We start from the raw sequence: 21,654 nt of genomic DNA on the forward strand, positions 1-21,654 counted from the left end.
GTCATATATTGCTAGGAAGCACCTTTATTTAAACCTATAACCTATGCAAAATAAAACCAGGGATGCAATTCTAATGTGTGGATTTGTTCACGACATCTCCACTAGATGGAGCAGTGAACCGCAGAAAAATAAAATAAAAAGTTATATACTTCAACCTCAGTTGAAAGTAGATGGACATCTAGAATATGAAATAATGAGCCAGGCAATTTTTTTTTTCTGTGATAAAACACCTGTTTATACAAATCCACTTCAGCCAGGGGCATGGCTAAATTTTGTTTCATAAGGAAGTATTCTGCTGGAAGAGAATCTTATATAGATATGTTTAGATACGTTTAATGTAAAAAAAGTCTTATTGAGCAAAAGCTTTTCAGTGTTTATTAGTATTTGATCAGTATATTTTATCTTGTATTATTATTCATTTTTCAATCCCCTTTCACATCTCAAACTATACAGAATCATACAAAGAAAGAGAATAATGAAAAATAGATTTAAAAATAATCCAAGCAACAACTAAAGATAGGTTTAAATACAGTGCACATGGACACCCACGGCAGAGGCCCATATCATGTAGCTTTCATCAACTGTCTGTGTCATTTTTCTTTTTCCAGGTTGCAAGCTGCTGTACAAACAAGATTTTGCAAGGCGGTTAGGATTACGATGCGTCACTTGCAATTATTGCTCTCAGCTCTGTAAAAAAGGAGCAACTAAGGAACTTGATGGAGTAGTAAGAGATTTCTGCAGTGAAGAGTGCTGTAGAAAATTTCAAGACTGGTACTATAAGGTAATGCAGTATTCAAAAGCTTGAAAAGAAATGAAGATTGAGAGATAAGCTATCCAAAATATTGTTGATCCAAATGCTGCATATAAATAAAGAAGTGCAGCTATATAACATGCTATAACATGGTTTGCATGATACAGAAAGCCAAACTACGGCTTCCTAAAGGTGTGCCAACATGCAGACTCCCAGAGAAATGCTCCCAGGCACTTTGCTTTTGCCTGGTCCTTTTTATTATTATTGTTGTTGTTGTAGTAGTAGTAGTAGTAGTAGTAGTAATAATAATAATAATAATAATAATAATAATAATAATAATAATAATAATAATAATATTTCTATATCACCCTTCATCCAAAGATCACAGGGTCATTTACAATATAAAAACAAAAATACATACCTTATTAACAAACAAACAAAATAGCTTTCCCCCCTCCATACACACACACACACACACACAGTTTAAAAAGCCATCAATTGTTTAATTAGCCTATAGCCTGGGAGAAGAGGAATGTTTTTGCCTGGTTCCTAAAGATATGTAATGAAGGCTCCAGGTAAGCCTCCCTGGGAAGGAATTTAACAGTAGAACTGTGTTGCTTAAAAATATTTCAAAGGAATTAAAGGTAAAGGTAAAGGAACCCCTGCCCGTATGGGCCAGTCTTGACAGACTCTAGGGTTGTGCGCTCATCTCACTCTATAGGCCGGGGGCCAGCGCTGTCCAGAGACACTTCCGGGTCACGTGGCCAGCGTGACAAGCTGCATCTGGTGAGCCAGAGCCGCACACGGAAACGCCGTTTACCTTCCCGCTGGTAAGCGGTCCCTATTTATCTACTTGCACCCGAGGGTGCTTTCGAACTGCTAGGTTGGCAGGCGCTGGGACCGAACAACAGGAGCGCACCCTGCCGCGGGGATTTGAACCGCCGACCTTTCGATCGGCAAGTCCTAGGCACTGAGGCTTTTACCCACAGCGCCACCCGCGTCCCTTTTCAAAGGAATTACTGTTACTTATTTTCCCTTTTCAGCTGCCCAGTCTAAACACCTTTTAGAATAGTATTTATATCACATGTATGGTAGTAATTCTTTCTCTAGTTAACAACATTGAAATTGTTTTTAAGGCCGCAAGGTGTGACTGTTGCAAAACTCAAGGAACTCTTAGGGAGAAAGTCCAGTGGAGAGGAGAGATGAAGCATTTCTGCGATCAGCACTGTCTTCTACGTTTCTACTGTCAACAAAATGAACCTGATATGGCAACACAGAAAGGACCAGAAAACTTACAGTATGGTATGAGACTTCCCGTAACTAACAACACAGAATAAAAAAGAGATGATGCACTTTCAGGAAAGTCAAGCAATATGAGCTTCCAAAAGAGCTCTTTTAAGATAAAGCACTGGAGCCGTCTATACAATAACTTAGTGCACACAGATGAGCAGGGATCACCCTAGAGCTCAGCATGTCAGCCTGCATGATCAGTGGACAAAAATGGACGGTCTTTCCAAAAAATGAAAGCAGACTCACAGTTTCCCCATTCTTAGGAGGATCCCCTGCTACTTGATAATCGGTAATTAGCTGAACAATGTTAAGGGCATAAGAAAAGCCTGCTGGATCAGTCCAGTGGGCCACCTTGTCCAGCATCCTGTTCTTATTGTGGCTTACCATGGGAAGCCTCAGTGCAACAGCTCTTTCCTGCGTGTGAGTCCAGCAGCTGGCATTCAGACACACATTGCCTCCAACCATAAAGGCAGAACAATGTTCATCATGGCTGGTATACATTATTACTGTAGTAGTGCAACGAGGTTGAAAACATTGGTATTACCTTTTATAACAACTGCATTAGAAAAATGGCACTATATTAATTTTCTCTTTTCTCATTCATAGATCAGGGCTGTCAAACCCCCCGAACAAAAACCACAGTAAGTAAATTGCAGCTTGTATAGCTGGGTTCATTGTACTTGTATTCCACAAAATATAGGTGGGGATTTGTTTTGGTATTTTGGCTCACAATAAAACTCCTGATAGGCTTATATTGGCTATCTGCCAGTTCAGAGAATCGAGGTCTGTTTTCTGTAGCACAACTTCTATGGCATGACTCTTCTGAGAAGTGTCTTGGGTGGGCCAAGCTGCTGCGGGTGAATGATTATATAGGAAACTTGTGATGATCCTGCAAACTCAGCAGCAATTTAATGCGTGCTTGGTTGTATCCAACAATGTTGTTCTGCTTGCAGAACGGAACTTCCTTTTCCTCTCCCCTGAAGCCCCTCAGGCACCCTCAAAATCTGCTCCAGAAGATTGGAGGAGAGGACCTTTGAGCAGTTTTTGGGGGTGCTTGGGAAGAAGGGAGGAAAGAGTAGTCTCACTGCATGAGTGGAACTCCTCAGGCCCTGTGCTGGATACCACAGATTGAGAGTTACTGATGTAAAAGAGTTTAGGGTGTCCTCCCTACTTGTTGCCAGTTGTCTAGAACCCTGAATAATCTCCTCCACGTCCACTAGAATGCAGGCTTTATTCTAAAAGGAAAGAACCTTCAGGGCTTGGACTTTGTGGTACCTCCCACTAAACTTGTTACATCTCTTACATCACTATAGAAAATCCATTTTGAGCTCTCAGAAGCAGCCATTTATAGCTTTATCCTGTATTAAAGAAACTTCAGTGTCAGCTGGGTGGGCTATTGCCCTGCCCTTGTTAGGGGTCTTTCTTTTGTTTTGGGGGTGCTAATATTGACTGATGTCCTTATTCACAGGGATCGGCACCACCTCCTTCCCCAACACCAAATAAAGAAATGAAGAACAAAGCAGTTCTTTGCAAACCTCTGACAATGACTAAAGCAACATACTGTAAACCTCACATGCAAACGAAATCTTGTCAGACAGGTAAACTGTTGAGTCAAAGCACCGGCTGTCCAGTCGCCTTCTTTTGCAACATTGTTTGTGAGGAATACAATTATAATCTCATGATTGTATGCTACCCTTCTTGTGGTAGTCTATTACAGCGTATTGTCTTTTGTTTCAGATGATGGCTGGGAAAAAGAATACATCCCCGTACCTGTTCCAGTTCCTGTGTATGTACCTGTTCCTATGCACATGTGTAGTCAAAATGTTCCAGTTCCTACAACGGTTCCTGTTCCAGTAAGCCAGATTTCAGCCTTGTTCTAAAATTTGTAGTATTTTGCATGCCTTGAATATAGTTTAGTAATCCTAAATTTTCTTACTGGAAATCAGCTCTTAAAAAGAGTTGATTGTGCCTCTTAAGAGATGTCATATGCAGCTGCTAGGCTTCAACAGATCACTCTCTTAAATATGCTTATCTCCCCTGGCATCTGTTCTCTTGCCAAAATGCATTTATCATTTCAATAAATTGTACCACGCCTTTCTACAGAAAGCTGCGCCCCTCTTATTGCATGCCCATAAACCAGCAGCCTGGTCAGACATGGAGATAAGTGAGGCATACAAGGGTAGGAAAGTAGTAAGGAAGCCCTAAGCACATCAAAGTGCAAGTAGATAAATAGGTACCACTCCGGCGGGAAGGTAAATGGTGTTTCCGTGTGCTGCTCTGGTTCGCCAGAAGTGGCTTAGTTATGTTGGCCACATGACCCGGAAGCTGTACGCCGGCTCCCTCGGCCAATAAAGCAAGATGAGCGCCGCAACCCCAGAGTTGGCCACGACTGGACCTAATGGTCAGGGGTCCCTTTACCTTTACCTAACCTGTTTATGGAGATAAACCAATTAATGCAGAGCATTCATATCTTTTCCACCACCCTAACATTGATATAGTGAAATGTATTCTTGTGTTATCCCTCTAAATGGGGATACCAGAAATAACCTATTTTTATAGGAGTGGTTGAGATTCCGGAGAACGTAGGGCTGTATCCAGTTGTGTCCAGTGGAGACCTCTGTGAGTGGGGAGGTAACATTTCACCAGCAGAGCTAATCCAGTGTTACCACCGGTGCATTTGCACTGTGCCCCCCCCCCCCCGCCCCCGCATCTTCTGCAGAGCTTTTGGCTGGAATAGCATGGGAGGCTGCAGAAGAAAGGGGGAATTTACAAAATCACATCCTCCCCCACCCCCTTGTGCTCATGGAAGTATGTGGGATTAAAGAGCCCACCCACTGTAAGTGAAGTGGGAGACAGAATTACGCCTTGGGGCTTTTTTATTTTTAATGCTGTGCCTTTACATATATTATTCAGCCTGTTTTCGTGGCCTTCTGCTTATAGTCCCCTGGGTACATATGCACTAAGTGAGTTAATTTCTCCTTTTCTGTTTGTCCCTACATTTATATGCCACTGGTTGTTTCTCCTTCGGAAAAATGGCTGTGAGGACTTACTCCAGTTCTGCTTTCTTGGCGTTAGTGGTACTTTCGTCACTAATGATTTAATCTTTCCTATACTAGGTACCAGTTCCGGTTTTTCTGCCCACCACACTGGAGAGCAGCGAGAAGATACTTGAAGCAATAGAAGAACTAAATAACAAAACAAATTCCAGTCCTGTGAAGGCTGAGGAGGAGTCACTGGCTGTAGCAGAAGAGATGCCTGAAAAAGAGGAGAAAGTGGAACCTCGAGAGCTCAAAAGTATGTCTTGGTAACAGGGGTTTTTTATTATTGGTTTGGCAAATTTGAATCTGTCCTCAGTGCTTATGTGGTGAACCCACTCCCACTTCAAGTTCAGAGGGGTAAAAAAGCAAGCCACGATGGTGTAGACAGTTCTGTTCCCTGTCCTCCTTTCCATTTGGGGTTTTTTGGCCAATATGGCTGGCTATATCAATTGTGGTGATCTGGATGGGAATAAAATGGTATTATGCAAAGGGCCATGGAAGGTGGACATCCATAGCACAACTATACCTAGACTTTGGGTGGTCTCCCTTCCTTGGTGACATGGGACTATTTCAAGAGGGATGGGTTCCCTTCTGGAAAAGAGGATGCATTGCACTAGAGGCAGGATTTGGAGTGCTTATCTGACGTCCCCTCACCACCATTGCTGTGGCTTACCGAGAGAGGAAGCGTGGAGGTGGTAGCAAGCTCAGTGCAGTGTCAGTGCACCAGCAGAACTAATCCAGTGCTCCTGCCGGTGCATTTGCATTGTGTCAACCTCACTGCTTGCCCCTCTAAGTAAGCTATAGCAGCAGTGGTGACAGGATGTCAGCAAAGTGGCCCTGCCCTGCTCTGCCCTCCTGACTACTATTGACTGCAGGAGAGTGCACATGCACTAGGATTTGAGTGACAGCTGACTTGCACTGGCCCTGCTGCTTTCTTCATCACCCTCTTGATATATATAAAGGACTTTCTTGAGATGACAGCCTCCCTCTCTTTCCTCAGCGGACTGTGTGAGCAAAGAGTGATTGTTGTGTGTTCCTTTTCCCAGACACAATACTTTTTCCTGATGAATGCTATATTCTGGAGCTACGTTTTTAGTCTTAGGCCCTAGGACAGGGTTTAAAGTTTGGTTTGATTGGTATTTTCAATTAATCATTTATATTGTTTTTGGATAATAAATCCTGTTAAATAAAATAAAACCAATATACTGGGTGGTATTTGACTACATTTTACTTAGAGTAGACCCATTGTTCATGTTCACACATTAGTTACATTGCCTTTCTTTAATTGCAGGTGTAATAACTGAGACAGGTGTAATTACTGAGACAGAATTGCCCGACTGTAAAACAGAAACCCAGGAAAGCTTGCCTGATATTCCATATGAGCCAGACCTTGACATTGAGGTTGATTTTCCTAGAGGTTTGTACACTCAGTTTTAAAATGGATAGTATTGATGCCAACATGGGGCCAACTTCTTTAACACTTGTTTTCATCCCTTCCTCCCCGCATGGATGTCTTGGTTTTATTAATGTGTTAACAGTTTCTGACTCAAAGCCTTTACAATGGCTTAGAGCAATCTACAAATATGTTGGTAATTTTATCCTTTTAAAAGAGAGCATGAGTGCACGTGAATGCCTAGATCAGGCCATTGTCTATCTGGTTCAGAATTCTTGGACGTTCTGGTCATCTAGTGTCCTTTGGAAGTTCTCAAGCAAGACATGATGAAAGGCGCCAACTGTTTTTGTCCCTTAATCTGGAATTCAGAGACACCCTTCCCTTGAAAATGGGTGCAACTGTTACTCTTTTCTTACTGTTCTGGCTATAAGCCATTGCTATCCTCTAATTCAGGGATGTCCAACAGGTTGATCACGATCTACTGATCCTGGGAGGTTTTGGTAATTCTGTAAGTAGATCGCAGTCTCTTGGGAGTTGGCCACCCCTGCTCTAATTGATATAAAAGCCATACTCTGTGGTAACAGTCACCACATGAGTTCTGCACTGCACTGCAGGAAGATACATTTTGTTTGTCTTGAACCTATTGGCCATCAAACTTGGTTCCAGAATTTTATATCTACATGAGGATGGAGTAGATATCCCTGTCAACTGCTTATAGAGATGGGAGACATAGAGGCATACCAAAAAACGAACGTGTTTGCATTAGGGGATGTTCTGAAGTAGAGGACCTTATGCATTATATCTTGCACTGTCCGTTATATAATGATGCAAGAAAAAGATTTTTGGTACCTATAATGACAGGGTCCCCTGGCCAGAACCCCCTCGATATGATGTTATATCTCCTTGCAGACACAGATAAGTATGTGACCTGGCGGGTAGCACTTTTTGCAACTGCTGCCAGGAAAATTAGAGCAAACTATATAGCCAAGGTAGCCATTAACTGTAAAGGAGATGAATTTATTTGATCCTATCTATCTACCTCAGGCTATGCTCTATCTTTGTCACCAAACTCTGAGTATAAATTGCACACTGTATTAATTGATATTGTTTTTAACATTAGTGACCATGTGATGATTTTAGCTTATGAATTTTATTGTTTAATGCTTTTATTTGTACATTGGGGTACTTTTATAGCTTTGTTTAGAGTATGTAATGTTTTAATAATATAAATGTTTTAAGCCTTTTTTTACCAATTCAGTATATTTACTTTTAATTGTCAAATAATTCTGTGTACATTGCGGCAGCCTTTGGCTATGCGCAATAAAACTGACTGAGACTGAGACCCTGTCAACTCACATGCTCTCACCTTGGAAGGTCTCATTATACTAGCAAACCAATGCTAGACCCCATTTCCTGCACCCCAACTGCACTGCGCTCTCTCTCTCATACCAAAAAACAAAGGGAGTAGAAATGAAGTGATGAATTGTTGTCTTACTCAAGCACTACTGAAGCAACCACTTTTGCAGAAAGCAGTAAATGTTACGCTACCAGTGCTTCTCAGAATACTGTCTTCTGCAGGTTTTTCTAGAATAGGGACCAGCACTGATGAATAATGTGTAAAACACGTTGTACAATAATTAAGGCTTCTGTCAGTTATATGCACCTGATACAACAGTTTGAGGTTACATGACATTTAACTGCATTAATACCCTTCCAATATATGTACAGCAACAGAGGAACTAGACACAGAAAGTGAATTTTTGCTGCCACCTGTCTTTGGAGAGGAATACGAGGAACAGCCAAGACCTCGAACTAAGAAGAAGGTACACATATAGTTTTTGTGACTGAAATGTATTCCAAACTAATAATGCGTTGCATGGGAAATGGAAGATATGGCTGTGACCTTTTGTATAATAGGAGCCTGAAATAGCCCTACCATGAATGAAGGTGAAGCATTTCATTAGGTGACAGTCGTTTTTTTTTGGGGGGGGGGCACTGAGAAGGTCTCTTGAACTAAACCTACTGAAATGAAAGGGAGCTGTGTAAACAGCACGATAGTCTTTTTATGCCACTTCCTTTGATACAATGGAGCTTCCTTAAGATAATGCCTTTCTAAATGGACCATGCGTCAAATTAAATCAGGGAAGATCTCCATTTAGATTTTCCTCCTCAAGCAACAACACCCCTGAGAGTAATTCTTAAGGTAACACAAATGTTTGGATTTCTCAGAGTCACACATGTCTTACCTACCTTTCTAAAGGGCTGGTAACAATTATTTAACAATCTAAAATTTTAAGACTGCCTTTTAGACATAATGTTGAATAAAATTATTCCCAACGCCAGAATGTAGTTTACCTTTCTCAAGCTTGTTGCCTCTGAAAACAATGCTGTAAAGTGCCTTTACACTGGTGGCTCTAATTAAACAATAATTGCATCATCATCATCATTATTATTATTTATTGCATAATTAAAACCAACTTTGGATCTTAGTGCAGAACAGTTATTGAAAGGGATTATATTATAGGGAACCATTATGCTCATTTGAGCTCAGTAAAGTGCAAGTATTGGGTGTTTTTGTTTTGTTTTTTTAAAAAAAGACTTTGGTGACTGGTATTTATGACTTTCTTGGCTTTCATTTGCCCGTAGTAGAGTGCAGAAGTGGTGTAAATTCAATGTTTATAAGCAGTAATGTTTACAGATCTGTTTTAATGGCAGGGAGCGAAGAGAAAAGCAGTGTCAGAGTACCACTCTCAGGATGATAGCTCTGAGAATTCAGAGTGCAGTTTCCCCTTCAAGTATGCGTATGGTGTAAATGCGTGGAAACACTGGGTAAAAACTAGGAATCTAGATGAAGATCTGCCAGTATTAGATGAGCTGAATTCAAGTAAGTATTTCCTACTTAGCTATAAGTCTCAGGTCTGGCAGGCAGGCAGGCAGTGGGTTGAGCTTAGGCAGTGGGTTGAGATTAGATCGGGGTTCGAATTCTGCTTTACCATGTTTTGTTGGGGTGGCTTTGGGCAAGTTGCTCTCAGCTTGAGTGCCTGATCTGTGAAACAGGGTCATAGCAAGATATTACAAATAATAATTACGAGTACCAAATAGTTAAGCGTTATAAAAGTGTTAATGGAAATTTCCAGTTTTAGTGAAAAAATTCTCTCGTCTGAGATGGGCTTCTTCGATAGTGTTTGCATTTGCTTTTGTATGCATTTTATCTGTTTCCTGAATTCTGCTAGATGCTTTGTTTTATGACATGGAGTTTGCATTACATGATTCTCAATACTTTGCGCTACAGCTAAAACAGTGAAATTGAAAGAAGATATCGTGTCACATACGTCTGCTGAGCTGAACTTTGGGTTGGCACACTTTGTTAATGAGATCCGAAGACCAAATGGGGAAAACTATGCACCTGACAGCATCTATTATTTGTGTCTTGGGATTCAGGAAGTGAGTCATTTTAACAACAGTGTAATCTGTATGGGAGAGATATCATGATAAACTTGAATGAAAGACTGGCAGTGGCAAAATAAGGAATTACCTGTTGAAATACTTTCTAAAAGTAAACGTGGCCAAAGTGGAACTGGCTGAAGTGGAAAACAAATACTTTTTGCTTTCTTTCAACCCAAAACCGTTCCCTTCCCCTTCTGGGTCTCTCTCCACGCCCCCCACGATTAAATATGTTTTTTGTAACTAATGCTACTAGGTGTCTTGGTCTGTAGAATAAATTGGTTATTGTATCCAAAGCTTCCATGAGTGCAATTCTAGTCACAGAAAGCATGCTCCTAGCACCCAGTAACAGAAGTCCAGAGGATAATTATCTCCTCTCTTAGTTCAAAGGCCTTTGCATTCCTGGAAGAACCTCTGTGAATGGAAGGGAATGGAAGCTTTTAATCCAACCCAATATTTGACAAGCCTGTTAATTACTAAACTGAGACAAATGTGTTAAACTGAGATGCTATCATAAGCAAGAAGCATAAAATACAGCAGCTTAAAATATATAAAAATATTCAAACCTTCAAACACTTTTAACCATATCATTTTCTGTAATTTTAAATTACTTTGTGTACTACCCTGGAATTCATTTTTGGAGGGAGAGTGGTTTGTAAAACTTAAAATGAATAAGTGGCCTGCTTTCATATGTATATAAAAGGAATAGTTTTTGCTTCTGGTTTTTTGTCTTGGTCTACTAAATATTTTGCTTTTCCTGTAGTATTTGAACGGAAGCAATAGAAAGGATAATATCTTCTTGGATCCAGACTATCAAACATTTGAGCAGGAAATAAATAAAATACTCAGATGCTGGCAACCAAGCATACTTCCAGACGGTAACTGTTCTTGTCTTGGTCATTATCCTCTTTTGTTTCTGAATTCATGCTCCTTAAGCAAGTTCAGTGCAATTAAAACGCCGTGTTTTAAGTTCCATGAAGCTGATTGTCAATCGTAGATATATGTAAACTTCAATTGATTGGTTAGACTGAAGAGGTGGGACTGTGGATTTTTAATTTGTAGCAGATATTTCTGAGAGATATAACTGATAATTCAGTTTAGCACATTTTTCTTTTGTTAAATTCCATAGGTTCATTTACAGAATACTCATCTCCTCCCCCCGCCTTTCTCTTACCAGGTTCAATTTTTTCTCGGGTTGAAGAAGACTATCTGTGGAGGATAAAGCAGTTAGGATCCCACTCTCCAGTTGCTCTTCTCAATACACTGTTCTACTTCAACACCAAGTATTTTGGCCTGAAAACAGTGGAGCAGCACTTAAGACTTTCCTTTGGCACCGTTTATAGGCACTGGAAGAAAAATCCTGTAACCATGGATAGCAAAGCTTGTCTGAGATACCAGGTTTCCTCCTTATGTGGAACGGATAACGAAGGTACCATAACATTCTGAAGTGAATATGGTGGCAGCATCCATATTTGGCCCAATCGAAAGGGCCACTGGGCTAATTACTTGGCTCTATAAATTTCTACAGGCTTCTAAATTTCCGCAACCTGCCCTGGGACCCTGTGGTGGAGGGTGGGTAAGAAATCAACAGCAACAGCGCCATCTCTCTCAGACAGACCTGAGGCAGTGGCTGACCTCTAGCTAAAGGGGAGAGGTCTGCCTCTGGAAAGAGGGCAGATTGCACACTCAGCTCTGTATTGTCTCCACTGGTTAGCACTGCGCCTCCAGAGTTTCTGACCAGGTGTCTTTCTCAGTGGTGCCTCCTTGAAGCCAAACCATGTGCTTGAAGCCAAACCATGTGGCACTCCCACAAAGCTGTGGCAAAGAAACTACAGCCACACTTAAAGGACAGAGGTTATGGATTTTATTCAAGGCAGGTTCATTGCATTGTGTTTTCTCTTTTATGTTCTACTCCATCATGTATCACATAGAACATCTCGCTCTTCCCCATTCTTTGGATAGAATTGAGAAAGAGCTGCTGTAAACTGAGGGCTGTGCAGTCACTACTTACCAGCTGAGGAGATGTAGCTATGATTCCTTGTGGCAGGGGTGGGGTACCACCAGCCCACACTGCTTTGGGATCCATCCTCTGGCCTTCTGTCTGCAGCTTCACCCCTTCAAGACAAAGTTAGAGTTACCGATTTATTGTGGGGGGGGGGGTAATGTGTGGGGTGGCAGCAGGGGAGGGAATGCTTAACCCTAACCTTCTCACTCTCCACATACTTCCACCTTCCAAATCACACAGCCATTTGTGGGGCAGGGCTGTTAGGTTTAGATGGAAAGGTTCCACTATCCAGGACTGTAGCCTTTGGGCTTGCACTCCATTCATTCCATTCTGTTATTCTTTTGTCTCTCCCCCCCCCCCCTTCTGTTCTAGAAGATAAAATTACTACTGGAAAAAGGAAGCATGAAGATGATGAGCCGGTATTTGAACAAACTGAAAACACAGCGGATCCCTCTAGATGCCCTGTGAAAATGTTTGAATGCTACTTATCTAAGAGGTATTGAAATAACAGTAGCGGTAAAGCCTGTGTATATGTAAATGTTTCTTATTGCTTCTGTTCTCTCTTTTAACAGAGATAATTATGCTTTCTCATAAGAAAGATACAACATAATGCAAACATAATTCTTCCTTATTTCTTTAAAAAGAATATGATCTGTAACGGCAGTGGCCTCTCATCTGCATGAATGTTTGGACTGTTTCCATTTGGGTTGTCTCACAAGACCCCCTCTTTTTTCCAGGTCTTTTCCCTCTGCTTATTTTGAGTTGGAGGGCTACACCAAAATAGTTTTATTTGTACCCATGTCTGCCTTGCTTCTGCTGAAAAGCCAATAGGGGGAGCACTAGGCATGTATCTAAACATTCATGATAAGATTCAGATCATTAAAGGAAGACGGGACAATACAACAGTAGAAAAGTCTGAATATGATCATCCTTGGGCTGTTTGCAGTAATAAACCTCAGTTGCTTGTTTCTCAGCAGTTTTGGGGATGATAAATACTGATTTTATGGACTTTTCCATAGTGTGACTTGTGTTAAGGTACTAGCTTTTGCATGTTACATGAAGTCACTACTTAACTAGGTGCTCTTCTGCTGTAACAGAAGTGTGTGGGAAACCGTAGTTGTACCCTGACAGCATATGAATGGATGTCTATGTGGATAGGCTGCGTTGTTGTTGTTGTTGTTGTTGTTGTTGTTGTTGTTGTTTTAAGCTTGTCCTCTTCTCACCTTTCAGCCCGCCCAATCTCAGTCAGAGAATGGACGTGTTCTATTTGCAGCCAGCCTACCCGGTTCCCTCAGACAGCACGGTCTGGTACACCTCCACCTCAGTGGATCGCAATACTTTGGAAAACATGCTCGTACGGGTTCTTTTAGTAAAAGATATTTATGATAAAGACAATTACGAACTGGATGAAGACATAGATTAAACACTTTCCAAACTCTCTGTGGGGGAAAAGGAAAACACAACAGCATTAGCTAGTCAAGCTGCTAGACTTTTATTATGGAAAAAAAGTAAAACATTTCAAGTTTACTCTTTGTTTAACACGTTTTGTAGCAGTGTACCCTCAGCTGGGTATTACCATGTAAATAATCTGTGAGCGAATGTGGCCATTATTCTCCATAGTGGTTTTAGGAAACTTAACAAACACTTTCATCTTTTTTTTTTAATTATTATTTATTTGGTTAGGTATGTTTGTAACTTTTTACATTGCAAAACATGAATGAGAATGTGCCATGTGTATTTCTTTCTCTCTTTTATTCTTTTTTAGTCATAGTAAGCAACATCCATATTGCACAACTTCACTGCTGCAGAGCTTCCTTGAAAAAGACGTTTGGGCTCTTACTGGGTTCTGAAATCAGGTAGTTGTGTATGGGTAGCACTACTAAAGTTTAGAACTTGCTGTGTCTTTCAGAATTTTTTAAAGAAATTGTAAACTAATAGGTTTTTTACTCTTAGTTACTGAAGCCTTACGAGCTTATGTAGAGAGGTTCCATCTTATGTACCAAAAATAGACGAAAGAGAATGCTGTCGATGTTGATGTACTGTAATGTGAATCTATCCTGGTGAAACAACTTTTTCTTTTCTTTTGGTTGCCCTTATTAAAAAGATCTTAGTATCCTTTCCTTATCTTCGACTCTGAATTTGCCCTTACAATTACAGTACATGTGTTGCATAAGAGCACAAGGTGAAAACATAAAGGCCATTTAGACATACCTTGCCGTTGGGGAATATACGCAGTTCAACAACTTTCCTGTTCATTCTTTCCTAACCTGGCTGCATTTTATTTTTAAAACAAATTTGCCAGGGTAACCCAGTGATTCTCCTGTAGTGGAGGAAGGGGATCCTGTGTGGGTTGTCACTGCCCATGTCCACTGGCAGGAAGTCAAATTTCTGAGAGGGTACAGGGCAGTTCTTCGCCAGTTCAGCTTCCTGCCAGCTCCTTTGCAGGTTGCTCTTGCTGGCAGCTCCAGACGCACCAAAAGAGAGAAAGCAGGGTTTACGCTCTCGAAAGTTTGACCTCCTGCCAGTGGAGAGGTAGGCGGGGATAACCCATGCAGGAGCCTCTTCCTCCCTACAAAGAAGGAACTTATCACAGTAAGTACCAATGGTTGCTTTCGTTAGACTACATTTCCCATCTTCCCTGGCCATTGGCCATGCTGGCTGGGTGTGATGGGAACTATAGTACAGCAACATCTGGAGAACTCCGCATTGGCTAGCCACAATCCTTGCCGTCCTTCGGTGTAAATATTCTCAGGGTAGATTGCGTAATAAAAAAAGAAAACAAACACAAGAAGATAGTACCAAAATTTAAAAAGCCTAAACAGCGGGTTAAAAAACGACAGCAATACAAATATTGCTGTTCAACCATCAAAATCCTGGGAAAATAAAATATTGTTGGCACCAGAAGGATAGCAAAGGAGGTGTCAGACAAGGGTCTGGAGTGTGAACTACGTAAACAGGGCACCACCACTGAGCTGATGGTAGTACGTTACTAGATGAGATTGTTGCATACTGTGATTGAAAGCCTTTGCTTTTTGTACTTGCAAATCCATTATTCCTAGCCTGTACAAATAATGGACCTAATCAATTGGATTTTTTCTTGCTCAGGTGCAAGTTATACAGGTGACTGTTGTACAGTTCTAGGTTCTTCTGCACGCTGTACAGCAGTGCAGTTTGGCTTTGGCAAGGATCTGCACACAAGCATCTTGCATGAGCCGAAAGCACTGCTGAATTTTCAGAGGTCGGTAGGTGTGATAATTTGGAAGTTCTGGCTGAATCCTGTGGCACAATGTTGAACCCCTCTCTGGAAGATCCAGGGGTGGCTTTTCAGTCAGCATAAAGTGCTGCAATGGGATGGGGTGGATCCCACTGCACACCTGACATTGTGTGCAGCCCTTTGGTTCCTTGTCTTTGTATGATATTCCTGCAGATACCTTTTCAATAAAGAGACCTTGATATTCCACCTGCATGCAAGTAGATTTTAATGAATGCTTTGCTTTGGGTTGGAATAACGACTGGTTCCACCTTCTCAAAATGGTGTGTCTTACCGGAGGTTTGCTTTGGTGCAAGAGGAGCACATACCATGCAAAGGAAAAGAGTATTATCCTGCTGTACTTGTCCTACAAGGTACAATGGCTCATGTAACTTGAAGGTATTCTTTATTGCACTTTTGAATGCCTGGAAATACAGTATCCCAAGTACAGAATCACAGCCTTAAGGTAAGAGGTGTACGCTTTGTACAATAACTGTACACAGTACTGTTAATTAGCCTTAAGTGAACAAACTTTAATTATTTGGTTGTTTCCTCAGTTGGCCCTTGTTGACCCTTAAGTTATTCCTAAGGCTTAAAATAAATCATAGGATCATAGAATTGGAGAGTTGGAAGGGACCACAAGAGTCATCTTCTAGTCCAACCCCTCAATACAGGAATCTTTTGCCCAATGTTTTTCAAAGCAGAGAAGACATACAGGCTCAGTAACAAGTGGTGAGTCTTTATAAATGACTTGGATGAAAGAATTGTGGGGATGCTCATCACATTTGCAGATGACACCAAACTAGGAGGGGTAACTAATGCCGCAGAAGACAGAATCAGCATTCAAAATGATCTTAACAGATTGGAGAACTAGGCACAAGCTAACAAAATGAATTTCAATAGGGACAAATGTAAGATTCTGTACTTAGGCAGGAAGAACCAGATGCACAGCTATAGGATGGGGGACACCTGGCTTACTAGCAGTACATGTGAAAAGGGTCTTGGTTGACCACAAGCTTAACACGAGTCAAAAGTGTGATGCAGCAGCAAAAAAAAAAAAAAAGCTGATGCTAATCTAGGCTGCATCTTGTAACTTGAAGCAATGGCTTCAAGTTACAAGAAAGGAGATTCTGACTAAACATTTGGAAAAACTTACTGGCAGTAAGATGTTTGACAGTGGAACAGTCTCTCTTGGGAGGCTGTGGACTCCCTTGGAGGTTTTTAAGCAGAGGCTGGATGACCATCTGCCATGGATGATTTAGCTGAGATTCCTGCATTGCAGGCGGTTGGACTAGATGACCCTTGGGCCCCTTCCAACTCTAAGTTTATATGAGAGCAAGGAAGAGATGTTTGTTAAAGCAGAGAAGACATAGAGGCTCAGTAACAGGTGATGAGTCACAGCATCTGCTACGCTCAGGCTAGCTGGCAGGAAAGGATAGGCTAGTCAAGCTAGAAGCAGTGGTCCAGGTTTATGGAGTCCAATATCAGGGCAAGGAGTTCAGAACTGCAAGGAAGCAACAGAATTGTCCCAATGGGTTGGCACACCCACTCACCAAGCTTTCAAAGCCTGGCAAGGTGTTCTTATTCGTGAGACTTATGCCTTGCAAGACTGCTGAACATGCAGATGGTCACTGTGTCTACCAGGTCCTGGGCAACCTCCCCTAAGAGTGGACTGACTCCTCCCCTTGGATTCTGTTTCTGTGCCCCTTCCTTGGAGAGGAGACGTGGGGGTCCCGCTTCCCCAGCCAGTGCAGCTGCATCCTGGAAGTGGGAAGTGTTCCCCTCCAGTCTATGTCCCCCAACCCCAGCCCCATTCATCACACTGTCATCCACCTGTTCCCCCTCCTTGTCCATCTTAGGCCAGCCAAATCACTCCTGAGCCCGGCAACACTTTAGGACTTAAAAGTATATTCAGACCAAACCTCATAAACTATTGAAGTACCATTGTAATGGGAGGGTTTTTCTTTTCTTTTCAAAATGCAACCTTGCAATAAGCTCAGGGACACCTTTCATTCTAGAAATTAATATTGCCAGTAATAAGCTGTACAGTTACTATTGCTTGACAGCAGCAAGCAGAGCGCTGTTTGTTATGTCTGCATCATCTACGGTCTTGTTTATGTAAAGAAACAAGTGATAAATTCTCTTTGCAACTTTTCCTCTAGGGTGGTTCTGCTTTGGCTAGATGTTTGTGTCAAACTCCAATTGAGGCAGTGTGAGCTAAAATACAGATGGAACGAAGTATTCATGGTTTTAAGTTGCCCATTATCCTGTGCTGGTTTGCTACAAACCATGTGTATATACTGCTTTTAAACATTGGTTTGATCATGCATATGCTTGATTAGGGCCCCATTGTTCCTGATTAACAGTGGCAGAGATGCCTTATGAAAACCTGCATTCAGATGTATGAAGATGCCCTATAGATACATACAAAGAGATGCAGCTCTATTCATAGCGACATCAATAGAAAGGCTTCCACAACTGACTTTCAGCAACATCTACATGTTCTTTTTGTGTTTTTGTTTTTAAAGATACCTAGGCTCAGTTGTGCAGGTTTTTCTTGGCTGAAACTTCTGTTGCGCTCTAAAGACTGGAACCTACATTTAGGTCTGAGTGTTTAAATAAACCAAAAGCATAGGAGTTGTGCGCATTTCATGGTATGCTTCCTAAAGCAATTCAGCAGTATGTCAGTCTTAGAAGTCATGTGCCTAAACACACCCCTTTTTTGTTTTTAGATATGGGAATACTTGGTTGGGAGAGCACTCCATTGTCTTGAACACACACCTAGCTTTCTTCTGGTATAGTTGTAGTGTTCCTGATCTCATAGCCACAGCCTCTCCCTCTCCTGTCTTTTATTTGCTTTAGGCATGGCGTGGTGTTAGATCTGCATCAACACTAACCAGTTTCATAACCAGGGTTTGCAGATCCAGTTCAGACTGGTTACATAGGAAAATCTGGTTGGCATTAGCCATGGTTGGTGATGATGCAGGCATAATGCTTCACCATGGTTAAAATAAAGGCAGTGGAGTAGGGATTCATGAGAGGGAATGGGGAGGGAACGTGTTAAACCAGCAGCATGGTCAGGAGATCAGGAATGTGATATACATATACATTAATTTATACTTAATAATTGGTTAAGTTAGAAGTCTGAGAGTTGCTAGGTTTGGGAAATAGGAAGGCTGAACAAAATAAATATCTTTGATGATGAAGTGATTGTGCTATACAGGATAATCAGGACTAATGCTGATACACAGATTTCTGCTTATAACCGCTCATGTATATAATATTATGGTGTCTTTTTTCTCTCCACTGTCATCAAATCTTGCCTGTGTTTCTTTATTCCAGTTTTATTGTCTAATTTTTTAATAAAATTTATTTTGCTCCTCGAAAGAAGGCTTGGTGACTTAATGATGCAATGAAATTAATATTCGGTTCCATAAAATGCCTCAAAAGATTTTAAAACCAATTTGATCCTACCCTTATATTAAAACTGGTTATCACACCAACACACTCTAGAGCCCAGAGGTGGAAAATGTGTGGCCCTCCAGATGTTGAACTACAACTCCCATCATCCCTGACCATGGGCCATGCTGGCTGGGGCTGATGGGAGCTGGAGCCACGAGAACATCTGGAGCTCAGCAGGTTCTCTGCTGCTCTAGCACCTATTTTGATACCTCAAAGTATCTGCTTTCTGTGGTATTTAGAAAGCCTTTGGGTGACTGTGCTTACACGAGTTAGGCCATATTGCTGCCAGTTTCCGTGCTATGGAAGTGCTCTCCATATAACAGAGATGGGGAAGCTGTGGCCCTCTACATGTTGTTGGACGGAAATCCCCACCATTCCCTGACCATTGGCTATGCTAAGTGGGGCAGATGGGAACTGGGAATCCAATACTATCTAGAGGGCCAGCCGGGAGTTGTGGTGCTCTGCCCTTGAACTTATGGCAGTGGTGTTGCGACTGCTTACCCAGTGCAGGTGGAACAGGGGAGTGGTGAGGTCTGGGCTGGTCTAATGCTGGATTGGCGCCTCTGGCATGTACATAGCACTGCCCAAGCCTCACCACTGCCCTGCTAAGAGGCAGGGACACTGCTGCCAGTTAGGCATCTGCTGCCACAAGCCCAAAGTGGTGAGAGACAGCAGCACGGTAGATACACGTGTCCCACCCTGTGGCTTCTGACTCTGCCAGCAGACAATTTCAGGCTTGGGGTTCTTTCCTCCATGAGACCCTCCTGCGTGACCCAGAGACTCCGCAGCGGAGCAGCTAAGACTGGTGGGGAGGGAGTTTGCCGCCACCCCTTGTAACTCCTGTCCGTTTTCTTCCTTGGTTGAAATATTTGTTCTGTCAGCAGGATATTCAAATAAAAAAAGAAATGGTTTAATGGCTAATTAAAGCAAATACGGCAGCTGTTGTCAGAGCTGCCCCATTCTGGGTCACTGGCTCTTACTGAGAGTGGAGGTGCAGGGAGCTCGCCTAGTGTGGTGTGCCATGGCAGGAGCGTTGGGATGGCTCTGTGGCCCCACACCACACCTGGCCAAGCAAAGGTGACCTCCACCCTGACCCTGGGCTGCCTCACCAGCTGCTACCCTCTGGATCAATAAGGAGGCCCATGAGAGTGTTTAGGTGGTCCCTCCCTGGCCTTTCCACCTGGCCAGCCATTGCCAGGTCAGAACCCATTCCGTGGAATTGGAGCTTTTGGCCAAAATATGCATCACTTAAAACTTGCTGGCGTTTGCCATTTTACTTCCCATTCACCCAGCTTAGAAAAGTCCTGTTGAAGCCCCTTGCGATCCATTTTGGCACATGTATTATAGGGACGCGGGTGGTGCTGTGGGTTAAACCACAGAGCCTAGGACTTGCTGATCAGAAGGTTGGCGGTTCGAATCCCCGCGACGGGGTGAGCTCCCGTTGCTCGGTCCCTGCTCCTGCCCACCTAGCAGTTCGAAAGCATGTCAAAGTGCAAGTAGATAAATAGGTACCGCTTTGGCGGGAAGGTGAACAGCATTTCCGTGCGCTGCTCTGGTTTGCCAGAAGCTGCTTAGTCGTGCTGGCCACATGACCCGGAAGCTGTATGCCGGCTCCCTCTGCCAATAAAGCGAGATGAGCGCCGTAACCCCAGAGTCGGTTACGACTGGACCTAATGGTCAGGGGTCCCTTTACCTTTACCTTATTGTGTCAATTTGTCATGAGCTCCTTGGAAGAAAGGCAGGCTTTAAAAATAAAATTTTTAAAAGCTTTCCGTTCTAGGCTTGTGCAATCAGTTGTCCAACAAAGTACAAAGTCACCTGCTTGCACTTTTTTTCTCCCACAAAACACGAAGCGACTTGAACTTAGCACTACGCTGGCTGCACAACCCTGTTATGTAGCTTCCTTCATTGCACAAAGGTAAATTGCACAGCTCTTTGGATCCTGGCCAATGATTGCCCTAAGCTTTTGAAAATTCAGTTTATTGCCTGGCTAGATTGATTGGGTTAATTCAAAAGGCATCAGGGGGATGGAGGAGAGAAAAGGGGGTCCTGGAGTTAGACGGGTCAGGGGAGATTGGAGATCCCTATCAAGTGGTGCTGACTAGACTCCCATTTCCCCCCACTATTCATGGGGAGCTGGGATGGTACTCTGAGCACACAGCTGTGAGTGTGACAGCAATTTGCTCCCCTGCATCCTTTTGTCTTTGTTCAATCCTTGTCCTTTGGGCTAGTATAATAAAAGTGCTTTAGTAAGCAGGGTCAAATGGGATGTGCCAGTTGCAAACGTGAAATGGGACTATAGGCTGTGATTATGGGCTCTAATGTCTGATGAATCCTCCTTAATCACATGATATGAACTAATGTCACCATTTTATTATAAAACAACAATTGTGCTCGGCTACGGGAGGGAATAGAATGGATGACAGCTGCATTTTTAAACGGTTTTGTTTAAGCAAGTACAGCGTGGCTGGTTTAGACAACAAGGAAAAATGAAGTTGAAATAACTGCAGATATTTTTAGTTGAAGGTTCATATTTTTAGGGCTGCTTTTTGTGTCTGTTGCTGTGGACCAAAACTCCCTTTGCATCTTTTTGATTAGGAACTGTGGAGTTGCGAAACTGGAATTCAAGTATTAAAATGTCTTGCTGGTTTGCTTAACTTGTATGTTTGAAACGTTTCTGCATATAGTGTTGCTTTTTAAAAAAACAATACCCTGGTGCTACACCAGGGATGGCCAACTCCCAAGAGACTGTGATCTACTCACAATCACAGAGTTAAAAACTGGCGGTGATCTACCCCCTTTTTGGGGGTTCAGGTCAAAATTGTTGAGCTTTTTTTTTGCTTTTGTGCTGTGTATTTTTAAGATGGCAAAGATATATGAGCTACAATTTTTGCTGTGCTTTGACATGGCTTTCTTTATCCTGACCACTCTCGTTTTTGAGAGCCAACTCACCCACGTGCATTTTCATGGCTCGCCAACTGACAGGGTGAGGAAGAAATGCCATTCAATTAGCATTTAAAA

At 42.3% G+C, this 21,654-nt stretch overlaps 1 protein-coding gene across 11 annotated transcripts in view; it reads left to right on the forward strand.

Moving 5' to 3' along the window:
* ZMYM2 (zinc finger MYM-type containing 2) overlaps positions 1-14,045 on the forward strand; it is a 60,168-nt gene extending 46,123 nt beyond the window's left edge. For 6 of the 11 annotated variants that reach the window (XM_028726276.2, XM_028726275.2, XM_028726282.2 and 3 more), the window contains 14 exons: positions 609-781; positions 1,888-2,053; positions 2,648-2,682; positions 3,510-3,639; positions 3,779-3,894; positions 5,158-5,335; positions 6,371-6,496; positions 8,201-8,295; positions 9,188-9,356; positions 9,765-9,916; positions 10,680-10,794; positions 11,094-11,345; positions 12,294-12,417; positions 13,152-14,045. In XM_028726276.2, coding sequence (XP_028582109.2) covers positions 609-781; positions 1,888-2,053; positions 2,648-2,682; positions 3,510-3,639; positions 3,779-3,894; positions 5,158-5,335; positions 6,371-6,496; positions 8,201-8,295; positions 9,188-9,356; positions 9,765-9,916; positions 10,680-10,794; positions 11,094-11,345; positions 12,294-12,417; positions 13,152-13,344 — 2,024 coding nt within the window. In that variant the 3' untranslated portion in view covers positions 13,345-14,045. Of the gene's footprint in view, positions 1-608; positions 782-1,887; positions 2,054-2,647; positions 2,683-3,509; positions 3,640-3,778; positions 3,895-5,157; positions 5,336-6,370; positions 6,497-8,200; positions 8,296-9,187; positions 9,357-9,764; positions 9,917-10,679; positions 10,795-11,093; positions 11,346-12,293; positions 12,418-13,151 lie in introns of those variants that run through there. The other 5 variants (XM_028726279.2, XM_077927071.1, XM_028726280.2 and 2 more) reach the window with 3 other exon arrangements.
* Positions 14,046-21,654: the final 7,609 nt, after the last annotated feature.

This window comes from Podarcis muralis, chromosome 4, assembly GCF_964188315.1.
Source record: "Podarcis muralis chromosome 4, rPodMur119.hap1.1, whole genome shotgun sequence".
Taxonomy (NCBI): domain Eukaryota; kingdom Metazoa; phylum Chordata; class Lepidosauria; order Squamata; family Lacertidae; genus Podarcis; species Podarcis muralis.